Source organism: Arachis ipaensis, chromosome B4 (assembly GCF_059453495.1).
Source record: "Arachis ipaensis isolate K30076 ecotype BB chromosome B4, ASM5945349v1, whole genome shotgun sequence".
Lineage (NCBI taxonomy): Eukaryota > Viridiplantae > Streptophyta > Magnoliopsida > Fabales > Fabaceae > Arachis > Arachis ipaensis.
The window spans coordinates 36177128-36194540 of NC_142439.1; the positions used below are offsets into that span (position 1 = coordinate 36177128).

At 45.3% G+C, this 17413-nt stretch overlaps 1 protein-coding gene and 1 non-coding gene across 2 annotated transcripts; both read right to left on the bottom strand.

Annotated features, from left to right (window-relative positions):
- Positions 1 to 305: 305 nt before the first annotated feature.
- Positions 306 to 413, bottom strand: LOC148567182 (small nucleolar RNA R71). The gene has a single exon (XR_015882392.1). It is a non-coding gene; the product is annotated as a small nucleolar RNA R71 (small nucleolar RNA).
- An 8250-nt stretch (positions 414 to 8663) lies between these two features.
- On the bottom strand, positions 8664 to 9972 carry LOC148567183 (uncharacterized). The gene is made up of 2 exons (XM_088484529.1): positions 9231 to 9972; positions 8664 to 9019 (listed from the first exon to the last, which is right to left on the bottom strand). Exons 1-2 carry the CDS (start codon positions 9970 to 9972, stop codon positions 8664 to 8666), a joined length of 1098 nt encoding a protein of 365 aa, XP_088340655.1.
- Between the last annotated feature and the right edge of the window lie 7441 nt (positions 9973 to 17413).

Below are 17413 nucleotides of genomic sequence, written 5' to 3' on the forward strand. Positions count from 1 at the left end.
CTGCCATTGGAGCAAACAACTTTGAGCTAAAACCTCAATTAGTTTCTCTGATGCAGCAGAACTGCAAGTTTCATGGACTTCCATCTGAAGATCCTTTTCAGTTCTTAACTGAATTCTTGCAGATATGTGATACTGTTAAGACTAATGGAGTAGATCCTGAAGTCTACAGGCTCATGCTTTTCCCTTTTGCTGTAAGAGACAGAGCTAGATTATGGTTGGATTCTCAACCCAAAGACAGCCTGAACTCTTGGGATAAGCTGGTCACGGCTTTCTTAGCCAAGTACTTTCCTCCTCAAAAGCTGAGCAAGCTTAGAGCTGATGTTCAAACCTTCAGACAGAAAGAAGGTGAATCCCTCTATGAAGCTTAGGAAAGATACAAACAGTTGACCAAAAAGTGTCCTTCTGACATGCTTTCAGAATGGACCATCCTGGATATATTCTATGATGGTTTATCTGAGCTATCAAAAATGTCACTGGACACTTCTGCAGGTGGATCCATTCACCTAAAGAAAACGCCTGCAGAAGCTCAAGAACTCATTGACATGGTTGCTAATAACCAGTTCATGTACACTTCTGAAAGGAATCCTGTGAGCAATGGGACGCCTATGAAGAAAGGAGTTCTTGAAGTTGATACTCTGAATGCCATATTGGCTCAGAATAAAATATTGACTCAGCAAGTCAATATGATCTCTCAGAGTCTGCATGGAATGCAAGCTGCATCCAACAGTACTCAAGGGGCTTCTTATGCAGAGGAAGCTTATGATCCTGAGAACCCTACAATAGCAGAGGTGAATTACTTAGGTGAACCTTATGGAAACACCTATAACTCATCATGGAGAAATCATCCAAATTTCTCATGGAAGGATCAAAAGCCTCAACAAGGCTTTAATAATGGTGGAAGAAACAGGTTTAGCAATAGCAAGCCTTTTTCATCATCCACTCAGCAACAGACAGAGAACTCTGAACAAAATACTTCTAATTTAACAAACTTAGTCTCTGATCTATCTAAGGCCACTGTAAGTTTCATGAATGAAACAAGATCTTCCATTAGAAATCTGGAAGCACAAGTGGGCCAGCTGAGTAAAAGGATCACTGAAATCCCTCCTAGTACTCTCCCAAGCAATACAGAAGAGAACCCAAAAGGAGAGTGCAAGGCCATTGACATAAGCAAAATGGCCGAACCCAATGAGGGAGAGGAGGACGTGAATCCCAAGGAGGAAGACCTCCTGGGACGTCCAGTGGTCAATAAGGAGCTTCCCTCTGAGGAACCAAAGGACTCTGAGGCTCATCTAGAGACCATAGAGATTCCATTGAACCTCCTTATGCCCTTCATGAGCTCTGATGAGTATTCCTCTTCTGAAGAGAATGAGGATGTCACTGAAGAGCAAACTGCCAAGTTTCTTGGTGCAATCATGAAGCTAAATGCCAAATTATTTGGCATTGATACTTGGGAATTTGAACCTCCCTTGTTCATCAATGAACTAAGTGATCTGGATCAACTGACATTGCCTCAAAAGAGACAGGATCCTGGAAAGTTCATAATACCCTGTACCATAGGCACCATGATCTTTAAGGCTCTATGTGACCTTGGTTCAGGAATAAACCTCATACCCCTCTCTGTAATAGAGAAACTGAGAATCTATGGGGTGCAAGCTGCTAAAATCTCACTAGAGATGGCAGACAGCTCAAGAAAACAGGCATATAGACAAGTAGAGGACGTGTTAGTAAAGGTTGAAGGCCTTTACATCCCTGCTGATTTCATAGTCCTGGATACTGGAAAGGAAGAGGATGAATCCATCATCCTAGGAAGACCTTTCCTGGCCACAGCAAGAGCTGTGATTGATGTTGACAGAGGTGAACTAGTCCTTCAATGGAATGAGGACTCCCTTGTGTTTAAAACTCAAGGATCTCCCTCTGCAACCATGGAGAGGAAGCAGAAAAAACTTCTCTCAAAGCAGAGTCAACCAGAGCCCCCACAGTCAAACTCTAAGTTTGGTGTTGGGAGGCCACAACCAAACTCTAAGTTTGGTGTTGAACTCCCATATCCAAACTCTAAGTTTGGTGTTGGAGAGTCTCAACAAAGCTCTGCACATCTGTGAGGCTCCATGAGAGCCCACTGTCAAGCTATTGACATTAAAGAAGCGCGTGTTGGGAGGCAACCCAATGTTTATCTAATTCTTATTTTTATTGTTTTTCATATTTTCTTAGGTTCATGATCATGTGGAGTCACAGAATAAATATAAAAATTGAAAACGGAATCAAAAACAGCAGAAGAAAAATCACACCCTGGAGGAGCATCTGTCTGGCATTCAGCGCCAGAACAGAGCATGGTTCTGGCGCTGAACGCCCAAAATGGGCAACTTCTGGGCGCTGAACGCCAGAACAGGCATGGTTCTGGCGTTCAACGCCAGAAATGGCACACAAATGGGCGCTGAACGCCCAAAATGGCCACCAACCTGGCGCTGAACGCCCAGAGTTGGGTACAAAGGCATTTTTTACATGCCTAATGGGTGCTGGGATGTAATTCCTTGAACACCTCAGGATCTGTGGACCCCACAGGATCCACTCAGGATCTGTGGACCCCACAGGATCCCCACCTACTTCCACTCACTTCTTCTCACCACTCTCTTTCACACAACCCCATAAACACTCTTCCCCAAAAACCCTTCACCAATCACCTCAATCTCTCTTCCCCATCACCTCTTCACCACTCACATCCATCCACTCTTCCCCATAAACCTATCTCATAAACTCCACCTACCTTCAAAATTCAAAACCAATTTCCCACCCAAACCCACCCATATGGCCGAACCTTAACCCCCCTCCCTTCCCTATATAAAGACCTCCATTCTTCATCAAATTCACACAACACACCCCTCTACACTCCTCTTGGCCGAAACCACATCTCCCTCTCCCTCTCTATATTTCTTCTTCTTCTTCTTCTATTCTTTTGTTTATTGCTCGAGGGCGAGCAATATTCTAAGTTTGGTGTGGTAAAAGCATAAGCTTTTTGTTTTTCCATTACCATTGATGGCATCTAAGACCGGAGAATTCTCTAGAAAGGGGAAAGGGAAGACAAAAGCTTCCACATCCGAGTCATGGGAGATGAAAAGGTTCATCTCCAAAGCCCATCAAGACCACTTCTATGATGTTGTGGCCAAGAAGAAGGTGATCCCTGAGGTCCCTTTCAAACTCAAAAGAAATGAGTATCCAGAGATCCGACATGAAATTCAAAGAAGAGGGTGGGAAGTTCTAACAAATCCCATCCAACAAGTCGGCATCCTAATGGTTCAAGAGTTCTATGCCAATGCATGGATCACCAAGAACCATGATCAAAGTAGGAACCCGAATCCAAAGAACTATGTTACAATGGTTCGGGGGAAATACTTAGATTTTAGTCCGGAAAATGTGAGGTTGGCATTCAACTTGCCATACATGGAAGAGAACGCACGCCCCTACACAAGGAGAGTCAACTTTGATCAAAGGTTGGACCAAGTCCTTATGGACATATGTGTAGAAGGAGCTCAATGGAAGATTGACTCCAAAGGCAAGCCGGTTCAACTAAGAAGATTGGACCTCAAGCCTGTAGCTAGAGGATGGTTGGAGTTCATTCAATGCTCAATCATTCCCACTAGCAACCGGTCTGAAGTTACTATAGACCGGGCCATCATGATCCATAGCATCATGATTGGAGAAGAGGTGGAAGTTCATGAGATTATACCTCAAGAACTCTACAAGGTGGCTGACAAGTCTTCCACTATGGCAAGGTTAGCCTTTCCTCACCTCATTTGCCACCTATGCAATTCGGCTGGGATTGACATAGAGGGAGATATCCTCATCAAAGAGGACAAGCCCATCACTAAGAAAAAGATGGAGCAAGCAAGAGAGCCTACTCATGGAGCTCAAGAGGCGTATGAAGCTCATTACCATGAGATCCTTGAGATGCCTCAAATGCACTTTTCTCCACAAAACTATTGGGAGCAAATCAACACCTCCCTAGGAGAATTGAGTTCCAATATGGGACAACTAAGGGTGGAACATCAAGAGCACTCCATCATGCTTCATGAAATAAGAGAAGATCAAAAAGCAATGAGGGAGGAGCAACAAAGACAAGGAAGAGACATAGAAGAGCTCAAGGACATCATTGGTTCCTCAAGAAGGAAACGCCACCATCACTAAGGTGGATTCATTCCTTGCTCTTACTTTCTCTGTTTTTTGTTTTCTATGTTATGTGCTTATCTATGTTTGTGTCTTCATTACATGATCATTGGTAGTAGTAACTATGTCTTAAAGTTATGAATGTCCTATGAATCCATCACCTCTCTTAAATAAAAACTGTTTTAATTCAAAAGAACAAGAAGTACACGAGTTTCGAATTTATCGTTGAACTTAGTTTAATTATATTGATGTGGTGACAATGCTTCTTGTTTTCTGAATGTATGCTTGAATAGTGCATATGTCTTTTGAAGTTGTTGTTTAAGAATGTTAAATATGTTGGCTCTTGAAAGAATGATGACTAGGAGACATGTTATTTGATAATCTGAAAAATCATAAAAATGATTCTTGAAGCAAGAAAAAGCAGCAAAGAACAAAGCTTGCAGAAAAAAAAAATATAGGCGAAAAAAAAAATTAGAAAGAAAAAGAAAAAAGCAAGCAGAAAAAGCCAAAAGCTCTTAAAACCAAGAGGCAAGAGCAAAAAGCCAATAACCCTTAAAACCAAAAGGCAAGGGCAAACAAAAAGGATCCCAAGGCTTTGAGCATCAGTGGATAGGAGGGCCTAAAGGAATAAAATCCTGGTCTAAGCGGCTAAACCAAGCTGTCCCTAACCATGTGCTTGTGGCGTGTAGGTGTCAAGTGAAAACTTGAGACTGAGCGGTTAAAGTCAAGGTCCAAAGCAAAAAAAGAGTGTGCTTAAGAACCCTGGACACCTCTAATTGGGGACTTTAGCAAAGCTGAGTCACAATCTGAAAAGGTTCACCCAATTATGTGTCTGTGGCATTTATGTATCCGGTGGTAATACTGGAAAACAAAGTGCTTAAGGCCACGGCCAAGACTCATAAAAAAAGCTGTGTTCAAGAATCATCATACTGAACTAGGAGAGTCAATAACACTATTCGAAATTTGAAGTTCCTATAGATGCCAATCATTCTGAACCTCCATGGATAAAGTGAGATGCCAAAACTATTCAAGAGGCAAAAAGCTATAAGTACCGCTCATATGATTGAAGCTCTGTTTCATTGATAGTTTGGAATTTATAGTATATTCTCTTCTTTTTATCCTATTTGATTTTCAGTTGCTTGGGGACAAGCAACAATTTAAGTTTGGTGTTGTGATGAGCGGATAATTTATACGCTTTTTGACATTGTTTTTAGTACGTTTTTAGTAGCATCTAGTTACTTTTAGGGATGTTTTCATTAGTTTTTATGTTAAATTAACATTTCTGGACTTTACTATGAGTTTGTGTGTTTTTCTGTGATTTCAGGTAATTTCTGGCTGAAATTGAGGGACTTGAGCAGAAATCAGATTCAGAGGTTGAAAAAGGACTGCTGATGCTGTTGGATTCTGACCTCCCTGCACTCAAAGTGGATTTTCTGGAGCTACAGAACTCGAAATGGCGCGCTTCCAATTGCGTTGGAAAGTAGACATCCAGCGCTTTCCAGAAATATATAATAGTCCATACTTTGGCCAAGAATAGATGACGTAAACTGGCGTTCAACGCCAGCTTTCTACCCAAATCTGGCGTCCAACGCCAGAAAAGGAGCCAAAACCAGAGTTGAACGCCCAAACTGGCACAAAAGCTGGCGTTCAACTCCAAGAAGGACCTCTACACGTGCAACACTCAGGCTCAGCCCAAACACACACCAAGTGGGCCCAGGAAGTGGATTTATACGTCAATTACTTACTCATGTAAACCCTAGTAGCTAGTTTATTATAAATAGGACCTTTTACTATTGTATTAGGCATCTTTTGATCATCTTAGGATCTTAGGATCATCTTTGAACGCATTGTTCTTAGACTTTGGGGGCTGGCCATCTCGGCCATGCCTGGACCTTCCCTTATGTATTTTCAACGGTAGAGTTTCTACACTCCATAGATTAAGGTGTGGAGCTCTGCTGTTCCTCAAAGATTAATGCAAAGTACTACTATTTTCTATTCAATTCTTCTTATTTCGCTTCTAAGATATCCATTCGCACCCAAGAACGTGATGAAGGTGATGATTATGTGTGACGCTCATCATCCTTCTCCCTTATGAACGCGTGCCTGACAAACACTTCTGTTCTACATGAAATAAGCTAGAATGAATATCTCTTAGATATTCTAACCAGAATCTTCGTGGCGTAAGCTAGAATGATGGCGGCATTCAAGAGAATCCGGAAAGTCTAAACCTTGTCTGTGGTATTCTGAGTAGGATTCAATGATTGAATGACTGTGACGAGCTCCTAACTCGCGATTGCAGGGCGTTAGTGACAGATGCAAAAGGATAGTAAATCCTATTCCAGCATGATCGAGAACCGACAGATGAATAGCCGTGCCGTGACAGGGTGCGTGAGCATATTATTCACTGAGAGGATAAGATGAAGCCATTGACAAGGGTGATGCCTCCAGACGATTAGCCGTGCCGTGACAGGGCATTGGATCATTTTCCCGTGAGATGACCGAAAGTAGCCATTGACAGTGGTGATGTATCACATAAAGCCAGCCATGGAAAGGAGTAAGACTGATTGGATGAGGATAGCAGGAAAGCAGAGGTTCAGAGGAACGAAAAGCATCTCCATTCGCTTATCTGAAATTTCTACCAATGATTTACATAAGTACCTCTATCCCTATTCTATTATTTATTATTCGAAAACACCATTATCAATTTATATCTGCCTAACTGATATTTGCAAGGTGACCATAGCTTGCTTCATACCAACAATCTCCGTGGGATTCGACCCTTACCCACGTAAAGTATTACTTGGACGACCCAGTGCACTTGCTGGTTAGTTGTATCGAAGTTGTGACAAATTATGAATGTGTAATCACGATTACGCGTACCAAGTTGCTCACGTGCCAGGAATAGTTTGAGCCTGGACATCACAATTTTGTGCACCAGAACTCTTACTATGATGGAGAGAAACTTCAATGCTGGGGCTTTCATCGACTCCCAACTGATCCCCGGCACAAAAGATCACTTCCTCGGCACCGAATAGGCGGGGCAGGCGAGGTGGATGAACCGCACGCTTCTTTGGGGAGCTGTGATAGCTCGGAAGGCCGAGTTCGAGTTGTCGGGAATGCATCACTACGAAGAAAGCTTGAATCTGCTGCCACGGCCAACAATGAATTCAAAGTTCAAGTCGAATTGCTTCAGGAGCAGCTGTCCGAGGCGGGGGAAAAACTCAAGGTTGCCGAGGAGAAAACTGTGTCTGCCGAGGAAAAGATGAAAGCCTCTGATGAGACCGTGTCCCGTTTAACCGAGCGGGAGATGACTCTAGAGAGCCAGTTTAATGCCACGCAAGGTCGGGTGGTGGCTTTGGAGAAAGAACGTGACGAGGCCGTCTCGTTGGCTAAGGCTGTTCAAGCCGAGGTTGAGGAGCTTAAGAAGAAACATAAGGCGACTAGAGAGCAGAGAAAGAACGCGATCTTCATGACTGAGGAGGCCCTTAAGGCCCAGGTGAAGATCGTGGCTCCCGACTTTGACACATCAGCGATCGGAGTTTTCAAGACGATCAAGGATGGCAAGATTGTTGACATGCCGAAGAAATGAGCTCTTGTGCCTTATGTTTTTGTATGGATTTGTGGTTTTTGTTGTAGAACTTGTTTATATTGTTATACTTAAAAAGTCCCTTGGTCGGCTTATTGTTATCGTAGTCTTTCCCTCTGGTAGTGTTTTTACTTCGTCGTGTTACCGTTTGTTGGTGTGAGCTTTGCGCTCGTGTTTGTTTACCGTTGTGTTGGTAGTTCGGCGGAGCCAGGTCATGGCCTTTTGTTATCGTCGTAGCCATTTGTAATGGCTTTGGTTTAGGTGGCCCCCGGGGTGATCAGTCCCAGGGTGCCGTATTGTGGTTCCGTTTAACGCATCGTGGAACTTGTTGTCGTGTGATGTGTAAGTAGGAAAAAGAATAATAGAAATAAATTTGGTAGAAATGACAAGTAAAGATTAATCGGTAATTAAGCAAGTCTGTTACCATGGCAGATACAAAGGTAAGTGATTAATTTCGTTAGATTGCCTGGCCGGCGTGCTTGATCTAGGGGTAAAACCTTCTCAGGTTGTCCGCATTCCAAGTTCTCGAGACCTCCCTTCCATCGAGCTTTTCCAATTTGTAGGCGCCTTTGCCAATCACTTCTTTGACCCTGTAGGGGCCTTCCCAGTTTGCCGCCAGTTTGCCTTCTCCCTGGGCCGGTAGGCCGATGTCATTGCGTCGTAGGACGAGGTCGTTCTGCTCAAATTCCCTCTTGAGCACTTTGGTGTTGTAGCGCAGGGCCATTCTTTGCTTTAGTGCTACTTCTGACAGGTGGGCCTTCTCCCTGGTCTCATCTACTAGGTCCTTCTCTACAGCTTCTTCCACCCCCTTGAAAAGTAACCGTGGACTTGGCTCGCTGATCTCTACAGGTATCATTGCGTCTACCCTGTATGTCAGGCGGAAAGGGGTTTCTCCCGTGGCGGACTGCTCGGTTGTACGCTAGGACCAGAGGACAGAGGCGAGCTCATCAGCCCATGCTCCTTTCTTGTTGTCTAGCCGCTTCTTCAGGCCCAGCAAGATGACCTTATTTGCGGATTCGACTTGTCTGTTTGTCTGGGGATGCTCTACTGAGGAGAATTTCTGTTTGATGCCCAAGCCGACGAGGAACTCTACAAAATTCTTATCGGTGAACTGCGTCCCGTTGTCTGAGATGACGACTTCCAGGATGCCGAACCGAGTTATCACTTGCCTCCACATGAACTTTATACAATTGGATGAGGAGATAGTGGCCAGTGGCTCGGCCTCTATCCATTTGGTGTAATAGTCGACGGCGACTATGAGATATTTGACTTGCCCTGGACCAATCGGGAAAGGTCCTAAGAGGTCAACTCCTCACTGTGCGAAGGGTCGGGAGGATGTCATCAGGCTCAGCTCAGTGGCCGGTGCTCTGTGGAAGTTAGCGTTCTCTTGGCACTTCATGCATTTTTTTCACGAACTCCTTGGAGTCTTCCATCATCGACGACCAGTAGTATCCAGCTCGGATGAGCTTCCTTGCTAGGGCTTTGCCCCCGATGTGGTGACCACAGCACCCCTCGTGGATTTCTCTGAGCACGTAGTCCGTCTGGTCGGGGTGTAGGCACTTCAGCAGAGGTTGACTAAGTCTCTTTTTGAATAGTGGACCCTGTATGACCGTGTACTTGGCAGCCTCCCTTCTTATCGTTTTAGCTTCCTTCTCGCCTCCAGGGAGTTTGCCGTTTTGCAAGAAATCGGTGATGGAGTTCATCCAGGAGGGGCTTATCTCGGTCAGGTGGAGGGCAACCACTGGTTCTCTCGTGATGCCTTGAATGAGGGAGCGGTTGCCGATTCCAGGTTTTGTGCTCGCTAGCTTGGATAGGAGGTCTGCCCGTGTGTTCCTCTCCCTTGGAACGTGTTGGACCGTGACCTCCTCAAACTGTTTGCTCAGTTCTTTAACCCTCTCTAAGTACTTATGTAATAGCGAATCTCTAGCTTGGTAGCTTCCATTCACTTGCGACGTGACGATCTGTGAGTCGTTGCATACTTCTAGCCTCGTAGCCCCGACTTCCCGGGCTAAAATCAAGCCGCCTAGGAGGGCTTCGTACTCTGCTTGGTTGTTTGACACTGGAAACTCGAACTTGACCGATTGCTCGTAGATGACCCCAGTTGGGCTCTCTAAGATGATTCTGGTGCCCCCGGACATCTGGTTGGAAGCTCCGTCAACATGGAGCTTCCACAGTGTGCCCGTGTCCTCGGTTGGGTCTCTGGTTACTTCCACCAGGAAGTATGCCATTGCTTGCGCCTTAATTGCATGTCGAGGCTCGTACCTTAAATCATATTGGGACAGCTCGATGGCCCAGGTCATCATCCTTCCCGCTAGGTCGGGTTTTTAGAGCACTTGACGAATTCCCTGGTCCGTTCTTACGACCACTTGGTGACCTTGGAAGTATTGTCGTAGCCTGCGGGAAGAGGTTAGGAGCGCTAGTGCTAGTTTCTCTAACTTGCTATACCTAAGTTCTGCTCCTTGCAGCACTTTACTCACAAAGTAAATTGTTTGTTGGGCTTTCGCTTCTTCCCGCACCAAGACCGCCGCCAGTGCTTCCTCCGTTACAGCCAGGTACAGGTAGAGTGGTTCTCCAACCACAGGTTTACCGGGCACAGACAGTGTTGCCAGTATATTTTTGAAATGGTTGAACGCTTCCTCGCATGCCGGGGTCCATTCAAATGCTATACCCTTTCTCATTAGGTTGAAGAAAGATAGGGCTTTTGCAGCCGACGCCCCGAGGAAGCGAGATAGCGCGGTGAGCCTTCCCGCCAGTCTCTGGACGTCCTTGACACAGCCTGGGCTCTTCATTTGGAGTATTGCTTGGCATTTTTTAGGATTGGCTTCCACCCCCTTTGGGTTATCATGAATCCTAGGAACTTTCCGGCCTCCATGGCAAAGGCACACTTGAGAGGGTTGAGCCTCATGCTGTGTCGTCGGAGAGCCGTGAATACGCTTTCCAGGTCGCTCAGAAGGTCTTCGGGTCGGGTGGTCTTAGCAAGGATGTCGTCCACGTACTCTTCCACCGTTTTACCAATGATATCGCCGAATATCTTGTTCATCAACCTCTGGTATATGGCCCCTGCGTTCTTTAGGCCGAAGGGCATTACCTTGTAGTAATAGATTCCTCTTGGCGTTATGAACGCCATTTTTTCCTCGCCTGGCCGGTGCATCGGTATCTGATTATATCCGGAATAGGCATCCATAAAGCTCAGATACCGGTACCCCGCTGCCGCGTCGACGAGTTCATCAATGTTGGGTAGGGGGTAGCAATCCTTGGGGCATGCCTTGTTGAGATCAGAATAATCCATGCACATCCTCCATTTCCCATTATGCTTTCTTACTAAGACTACGTTTGACAGCCAGGTCGAGTAATCAAGTTCCCGGATGAATCCTGCTTCGAGAAGGCTGGTTGTCTGCTTGGCCACCTCTTCTGCTCTCTCCTGTGACATCTTCCTCCTCCTCTGGGCCACCGGTCTGGCTTCTGGCTTGACGGCCAAATGGTGCGACATGAGTTGGGGGTCTATCCCCGGCATGTTGGCCGGTGTCCAGGCAAATAGGTCACCATTAGCCCTGATCATTTCTATCAAAGGTTCTTTCAGCTCGTGGGGGAGGTTTCTGTTCATGAAGGTGAACTTCTCCTCAGTGTCGCTGACTCTAAACTTCTCCAGACTCCCTTCTAGTTCGGGTCTCGGCTTGTCGTTGACTCTGGCATCCAAGTCGGCGAGGAACACTCCTGACGCTTCTTTGGATTTCTTTGTCAACGAGAGACTGGCATTGTCGCAAGCGACTGTCGTTTCCAGGTCTCCCCTTACAGACCCTACTGATCCTTCTTCAGTTATGAACTTCATTATCAGCATCCTTGTGCTGATGATCGCCCCTAGGTTGTTGATGGTCTTCCTCCCTAGGATGATGTTGTAAGTCGTGGAGTCTCGTAGGATCACAAATTCTGCCATTACCGTTCTTCTACCTTGGCCCTGTCCCACGGAGCTCGGCAGGGAGATTATCCCGTCCGGTTTGATGAAGTGGTCTCTTAGCCCTACAACGCCGTGTTGGTGAGTCTTTAAGTCGGTGTCCCTTAGACCCAAGGCGTCGAATACATTGCGGAACATGATGTTCGAGTCTACCCCCGTATCAACAAGGATCCGCTTGATGAGGCTGGTTCCCACTCTGGCCGTAATGACCATGGGAGGGCTTTCCGCGACCTCGTCGAACCATTGGTTCTCCGGGCCGAATGAGATGGATGGAAGTTTCTTGGGGTTTCGCGCAGAGGGTGTGGAAACCACCAGGACTTTGGCATCTTTCTTATGTGCCGACTTGGACCTAGGCGCCGCGTTTCTTGCCGTTACCACGTTCAAATGGTGAGGCCGTGGTCGTTGTCCTCCGGTTCTTGGCGTCGCTTTGCCGCCCGGGTCTTGTCTTCGCCCTCATGGTCGCGGTTCCGTCTCCTCAGCTCCCTAATGAGGTGGGAGAATTTGGCTAGCTTTCCATCCCTGATCGCTTGCTCCAGAGCGTCCTTTAGGTCGAAACAGTCCTGTGTCTTGTGCCCATAGCCCTTGTGGTAGTCACAGTAGAGGCTCCGGTTTCTCCTTGTTCGCTCCTTCAGTGGTCGGGGCTTTGACAAGATCCCCTTCTCGGTAATTTGTTGGTAAACTTCCATGATTGGTGTGATGAGGGGAGTGTAATTAGTGAACTTCCCAACCCGAGGAAACGGCCTAGGTGCCTTGCTCGGACCGCCGTCCCTGGCATGTTCCTTCTATCTTTCTCCGCTCCCGTGGTGTCGGTCTTGATTGTAAGAGGGCTGCCGTTTGTTGGCAGCCACGACTTGGCTGACTTTCTCATCGTTGATGTACTCCCTGGCTACACATTGGATCTCCTGAATTGTCCACACCGGCTTCGTGGTGAGGTGCTTTCTGAAGTCCTCATTTAGAAGTCCGTTCGTCAGGCACAAGCTTGCAACCGAATCCGTCAGTCCGTCGATCTCCAAGCACTCATCGTTGAATCGGTCTAGGTATTTCCTGGTCGGCTCGCCGGATCTCTGGGTCACTCCGAGTAGATTGATGGGGTGCTTTGCCTTCGCGATCCTGGTTGTGAATTGGGCTAGGAAGGCACGGCTGATGTCCGAGAACCTGGTCACCGATCCCTGCGGGAGGTTATTGAACCACCGTATCGTAGGTCCTGCTAGGGTGACCGGGAAGGCGCGGCACCTTAACTCATCACCCACTCCCTCCAGGCTCATTCTGGCTTCGAATGCCGTAAGGTGCTCCTGCGGGTCCTCGGTTCCATCATACCTCATGTCCGTTGGCTTGTCAAAGTGTTTTGGCAGCCGGACCTCGAGGATAGAACGATGGAATGGGGTTGTGCCCATTATCACTGGTCCCCGCGTTCTGGTTGTTCTTCCCTCGTCGTCCTCCCGACGAGCGTCCTCATGGTCTCGCTCTGTGGTACGTCTGTCGCGCCTGGCATATATGAGGGGGTCATTGCGCCTTCTTGCCCGTGCTCCCTCCCTGGCGTTCTCGGGCTCATATTCTGGGCTAGTTGTTCGTCGAGATCGGCTTCTCAAGACAGATCGAGAGTAGCTCGATTCGGGAGTTTGTTGACGATGTTCTCGATCTGCCAGCCGGCGCTCTAGGTCTTGCATTCTGTGGCATAATTCTTGCATTATTCTGGCGCTGTTGTTGCCAGTTCCCCGAAGGGTCGCCTTTCGGGAGATCGAGTGGTTCGTCGTGGAGGGGAACTCGTGTGTGGCCGGGGAGGGGCCGCAGAGGCTTCCCCTCTACGCTCGGTTTCACGGCCTGCTCCTCCTGGGCCCAGTATAACTTCCATTCAGGCGATTACGTCCCCACAAACGGCGCCAATGTTCGGTAGGTCAGGTACCGGACGGTTCGGGTTGGTACTTCGGTTAATGAGAGAGGAATCACCTGATTCCGGGTTGCTAGGTTGGAGGGAGTGCAGCCGACGTCCCGAGCTCTTCGTGTGGAGAGCGGGGTGTCACCTGCAAAGACACTCCGACGCTCTAGTCAGTAAAATACGCAGGTGAAAAAGGGTGAGTGGCATGTGACGTACCCTGGGGGAAGGGCAGGACCTTCTCCATATATACCATGTCAGAGGTGGGCCCATCAAGGACAGGCCCACCTTCCTTGATGCCTCCTTCTCACAGCTGTAGCATAGCTGTCAAGGACGCGTGTCCGGGTCGGCGACTGAGCGTCTCGCTCCAGACCGTCCGGGTCAGGTGGTGCTCGGGTCGGGCCGGTCTGCTAGTGGTTTGGGTCAGGCCGTAACAGATCTTTATAGTTCATAATTATAAATCTGGTCTTAATGGTAATACGAAAAGAGATGGATTAATAATTATTAAATATGATTTTACTTTATTTCTTTTAAAAAAATGTTATTTGTTTTAAAAAATCTAATCTTTATTCAATTTTTAAAAAAAATTATTATTATTTAACAAATTTAAATACTCATTTTTACGTATTAATTATTTAAAAAATTAAAAAAATTATTTATTTTTATTTTCTCTTTCCTCTAAAAACTAAATTGCGAAATTGTTACTCAGGTTGTAAAATTTGTTGTTCGTTCTCTCCCTGGCAATGGCGCCAACAAACTGGTACACAATACCATGGTCCAAACATAACTTCACAACTTCGCACAACTAACCAGCAAGTGCACTGGGTCGTCCAAGTAATAAAACCTTACGTGAGTAAGGGTCGATCCCACGGAGATTGTTGGTATGAAGCAAGCTATGGCCATCTTGTAAATCTCAGTCAGGCGGATATCAAATGGTTATAGTATTTTCGAATAATAATAATAAATAAACAGAAAATAAAGATAAAGATACTTATGTATATCATTGGTGAGAATTTCAGATAAGCGTATAGAGATGCTTTCGTTCCTCTGAATCTCTGCTTTCCCGCTGTCTTCATCCAATCAGTCTTACTCCTTTCCATGGCAACCTTTCTGTAAGGGCATCACCGTTGTCAATGGCTACATCCCATCCTCTCTGTGAAAATGGTCCAAATTCTCTGTCACGGCATGGCTAATCATCTGGAGGTTCTCGATCATACTGGAATAGGATTTACTATCCTTTTGCGTCTGTCACTACGCCCAGCACTCGCGAGTTTGAAGTTCGTCACAGCCATCCCTTCCCAGATCCTACTCGGAATACCACAGACAAGGTTTAGACTTTCTGGATCTCAGGAATGGCCATCCATGGGTTCTAACTTATACCACGAAGATACTAATAACTCGGACTCGGTCCCCTGTATTAGATATCTAAGAGATACTCATTCTAGCTTATTTGCATGTAGAACGGAAGTGTTTGTCAGGCACGCGTTCATAAGTGAGAATGATGATGAGCATCACATAATCATCACATTCATCATGTTCTTGGGAACGAATGGATATCTTAGAAGCGGAATAAGTTGAATTGAATGGAAAAACAGTAGTACTTTGCATTAAATCATGAGGAACAGCAGAGCTCCACACCTTAATCTATGGAGTGCAGAAACTCTAACGTTGAAAAATACATAAGTGAAAGGTTCAGGCATGGCCGAATGGCCAGCCCCCAAACGTGATCAATATGATCCGAAGATTGAACTAAAAATCATAAGATGTTTAATACAATAGTAAAAAGTCCTATTTATACTAAACTAGCTACTAGGGTTTACAGAAGTAAGTAATTGATGCATAAATCCACTTCCGGCGCCCACTTGGTGTGTGCTTGGGCTGAGCTTGAAGTTTACACGTGCAGAGGCTTCTTTTGGAGTTGAACACCAAGTTGTAACGTGTTTTTGGCGTTCAACTCTGGTTCGTGACGTGTTTCTGGCGTTTAACTCCAGACTGCAGCGTAGAACTGGCGTTCAACACCCTTTTGCGTCGTCTAAACTCGGCCAAAGTATGGACTATTATATATCGCTGGAAAGCCCTGGATGTCTAGTTTCCAACGCAACTGGAAGCGCGCCATTTTGAGTTATGTAGCTCCAGAAAATCCACTTTGAATGCAGGAAGGTCAGAATCCAACAGCATCAGCAGTCCTTCTTCAACCTCTGAATCTGATTTTTGCTCAGGTCCCTCAATTTCAGCCAGAAAATACCTGAAATCACAGAAAAACACAAAAACTCATAGTAAAGTCTAGAAATGTAAATTTAACATAAAAACTAATAAAAACATCTCTAAAAGTAACTAGATCCTACTAAAAACATACTAAAAATAATGCCAAAAAGCGTATAAATTATTCGCTCATCACAACACCAAACTTAAATTGTTGCTTGTCCCCAAGCAACTGAAAATCAAATAGGATAAAAAGAAGAGAATATACTATAAATTCCAAAATATCAATGAAAAACATAGCTCCAATCAGATGAGCAGGACTTGTAGCTTTTTGCCTCTTGAATAGTTTTGGCATCTCATTTTATCCATTGAAGTTCAGAATGATTGGCATCTATAGGAACTCAGAGTTCAGATAGTGTTATTGATTCTCCTAGTTCAGTATGTTAATTCTTGAACACAGCTACTTTATGAGTCTTGGTCGTGGCCCTAAGCACTTTGTTTTCCAGTATTACCACCGGATACATAAATGCCACAGACACATAATTGGGTGAACCTTTTCAAATTGTGACTCAGCTTTGCTAAAGTCCCCAATTAGAGGTGTCCAGGGTTCTTAAGCACACTCTTCTTTTGCTTTGGACCTTGACTTTAACCGCTCAGTCTCAAGTTTTCACTTGGCACCTTCACGCCACAAGCACATGGTTAGGGACAGCTTGGTTTAGCCACTTAGGCCAAGATTTTATTCCTTTAGGCCCTCCTATCCACTGATGCTCAAAGCCTCGGGATCCTTTTTATTTACCCTTGCCTTTTGGTTTTAAGGGTTATTGGCTTTTTGCTCTTGCTTTTTGGTTTTAAGAGCTTTTGGCTTTTTTTGCTTGCTTTTTCTTTTTCTATTTTTTTCTTTTTTTTGCCATTTTTTTCTGCAAGCTTTGTATTCACTGCTTTTTCTTGCTTCAAGAATCATTTTTATGATTTTTCAAATTATCAAATAACATGTCTCCTTGTCATCATTCTTTCAAGAGCCAACATATTTAACATTCTAAAACACCAACTTCAAAAGACATATGCATTGTTCAAGCATTCATTCAGAAAACAAAAAGTATTGTCTCCACATCAATATAATTAAACTAAGTTCAAGGATAAATTCGAAACTCATGTACTTCTTGTTCTTTTGAATTAAAAACATTTTTCATTTAAGAGAGGTGATGGATTCATAGGACATTCATAACTTTAAGACAAAGTTGCTAAATACTAATGATCATGTAATAAGACACTAATATAGATAAGCACTTAACATAAAGAAAATGAAAAACAGAAAAATTGAGAACAAGGAATGAGTCCACCTTAGTGATGGTGGCGTTTTCTTCTTGAGGAACCAATGATGTCCTTGAGCTCTTCTATGTCTCTTCCTTGTCTTTGTTGCTCCTCCCTCATAGCTCTTTGATCTTCTCTAATTTCATGGAGGATGATTGAGTGCTCTTGATGTTCCACCCTTAGTTATCCCATGTTGGAACTCAGTTCTCCTAGGGAGGTGTTGATTTGCTCCCAAAAGTTCTGTGGAGGAAAGTGCATCCCTTGAGGCATCTCAGGGATTTCTTGGTGATGAGCTTCTTTATGCGTCTCTTGAGATCCATGAATAGGCTCT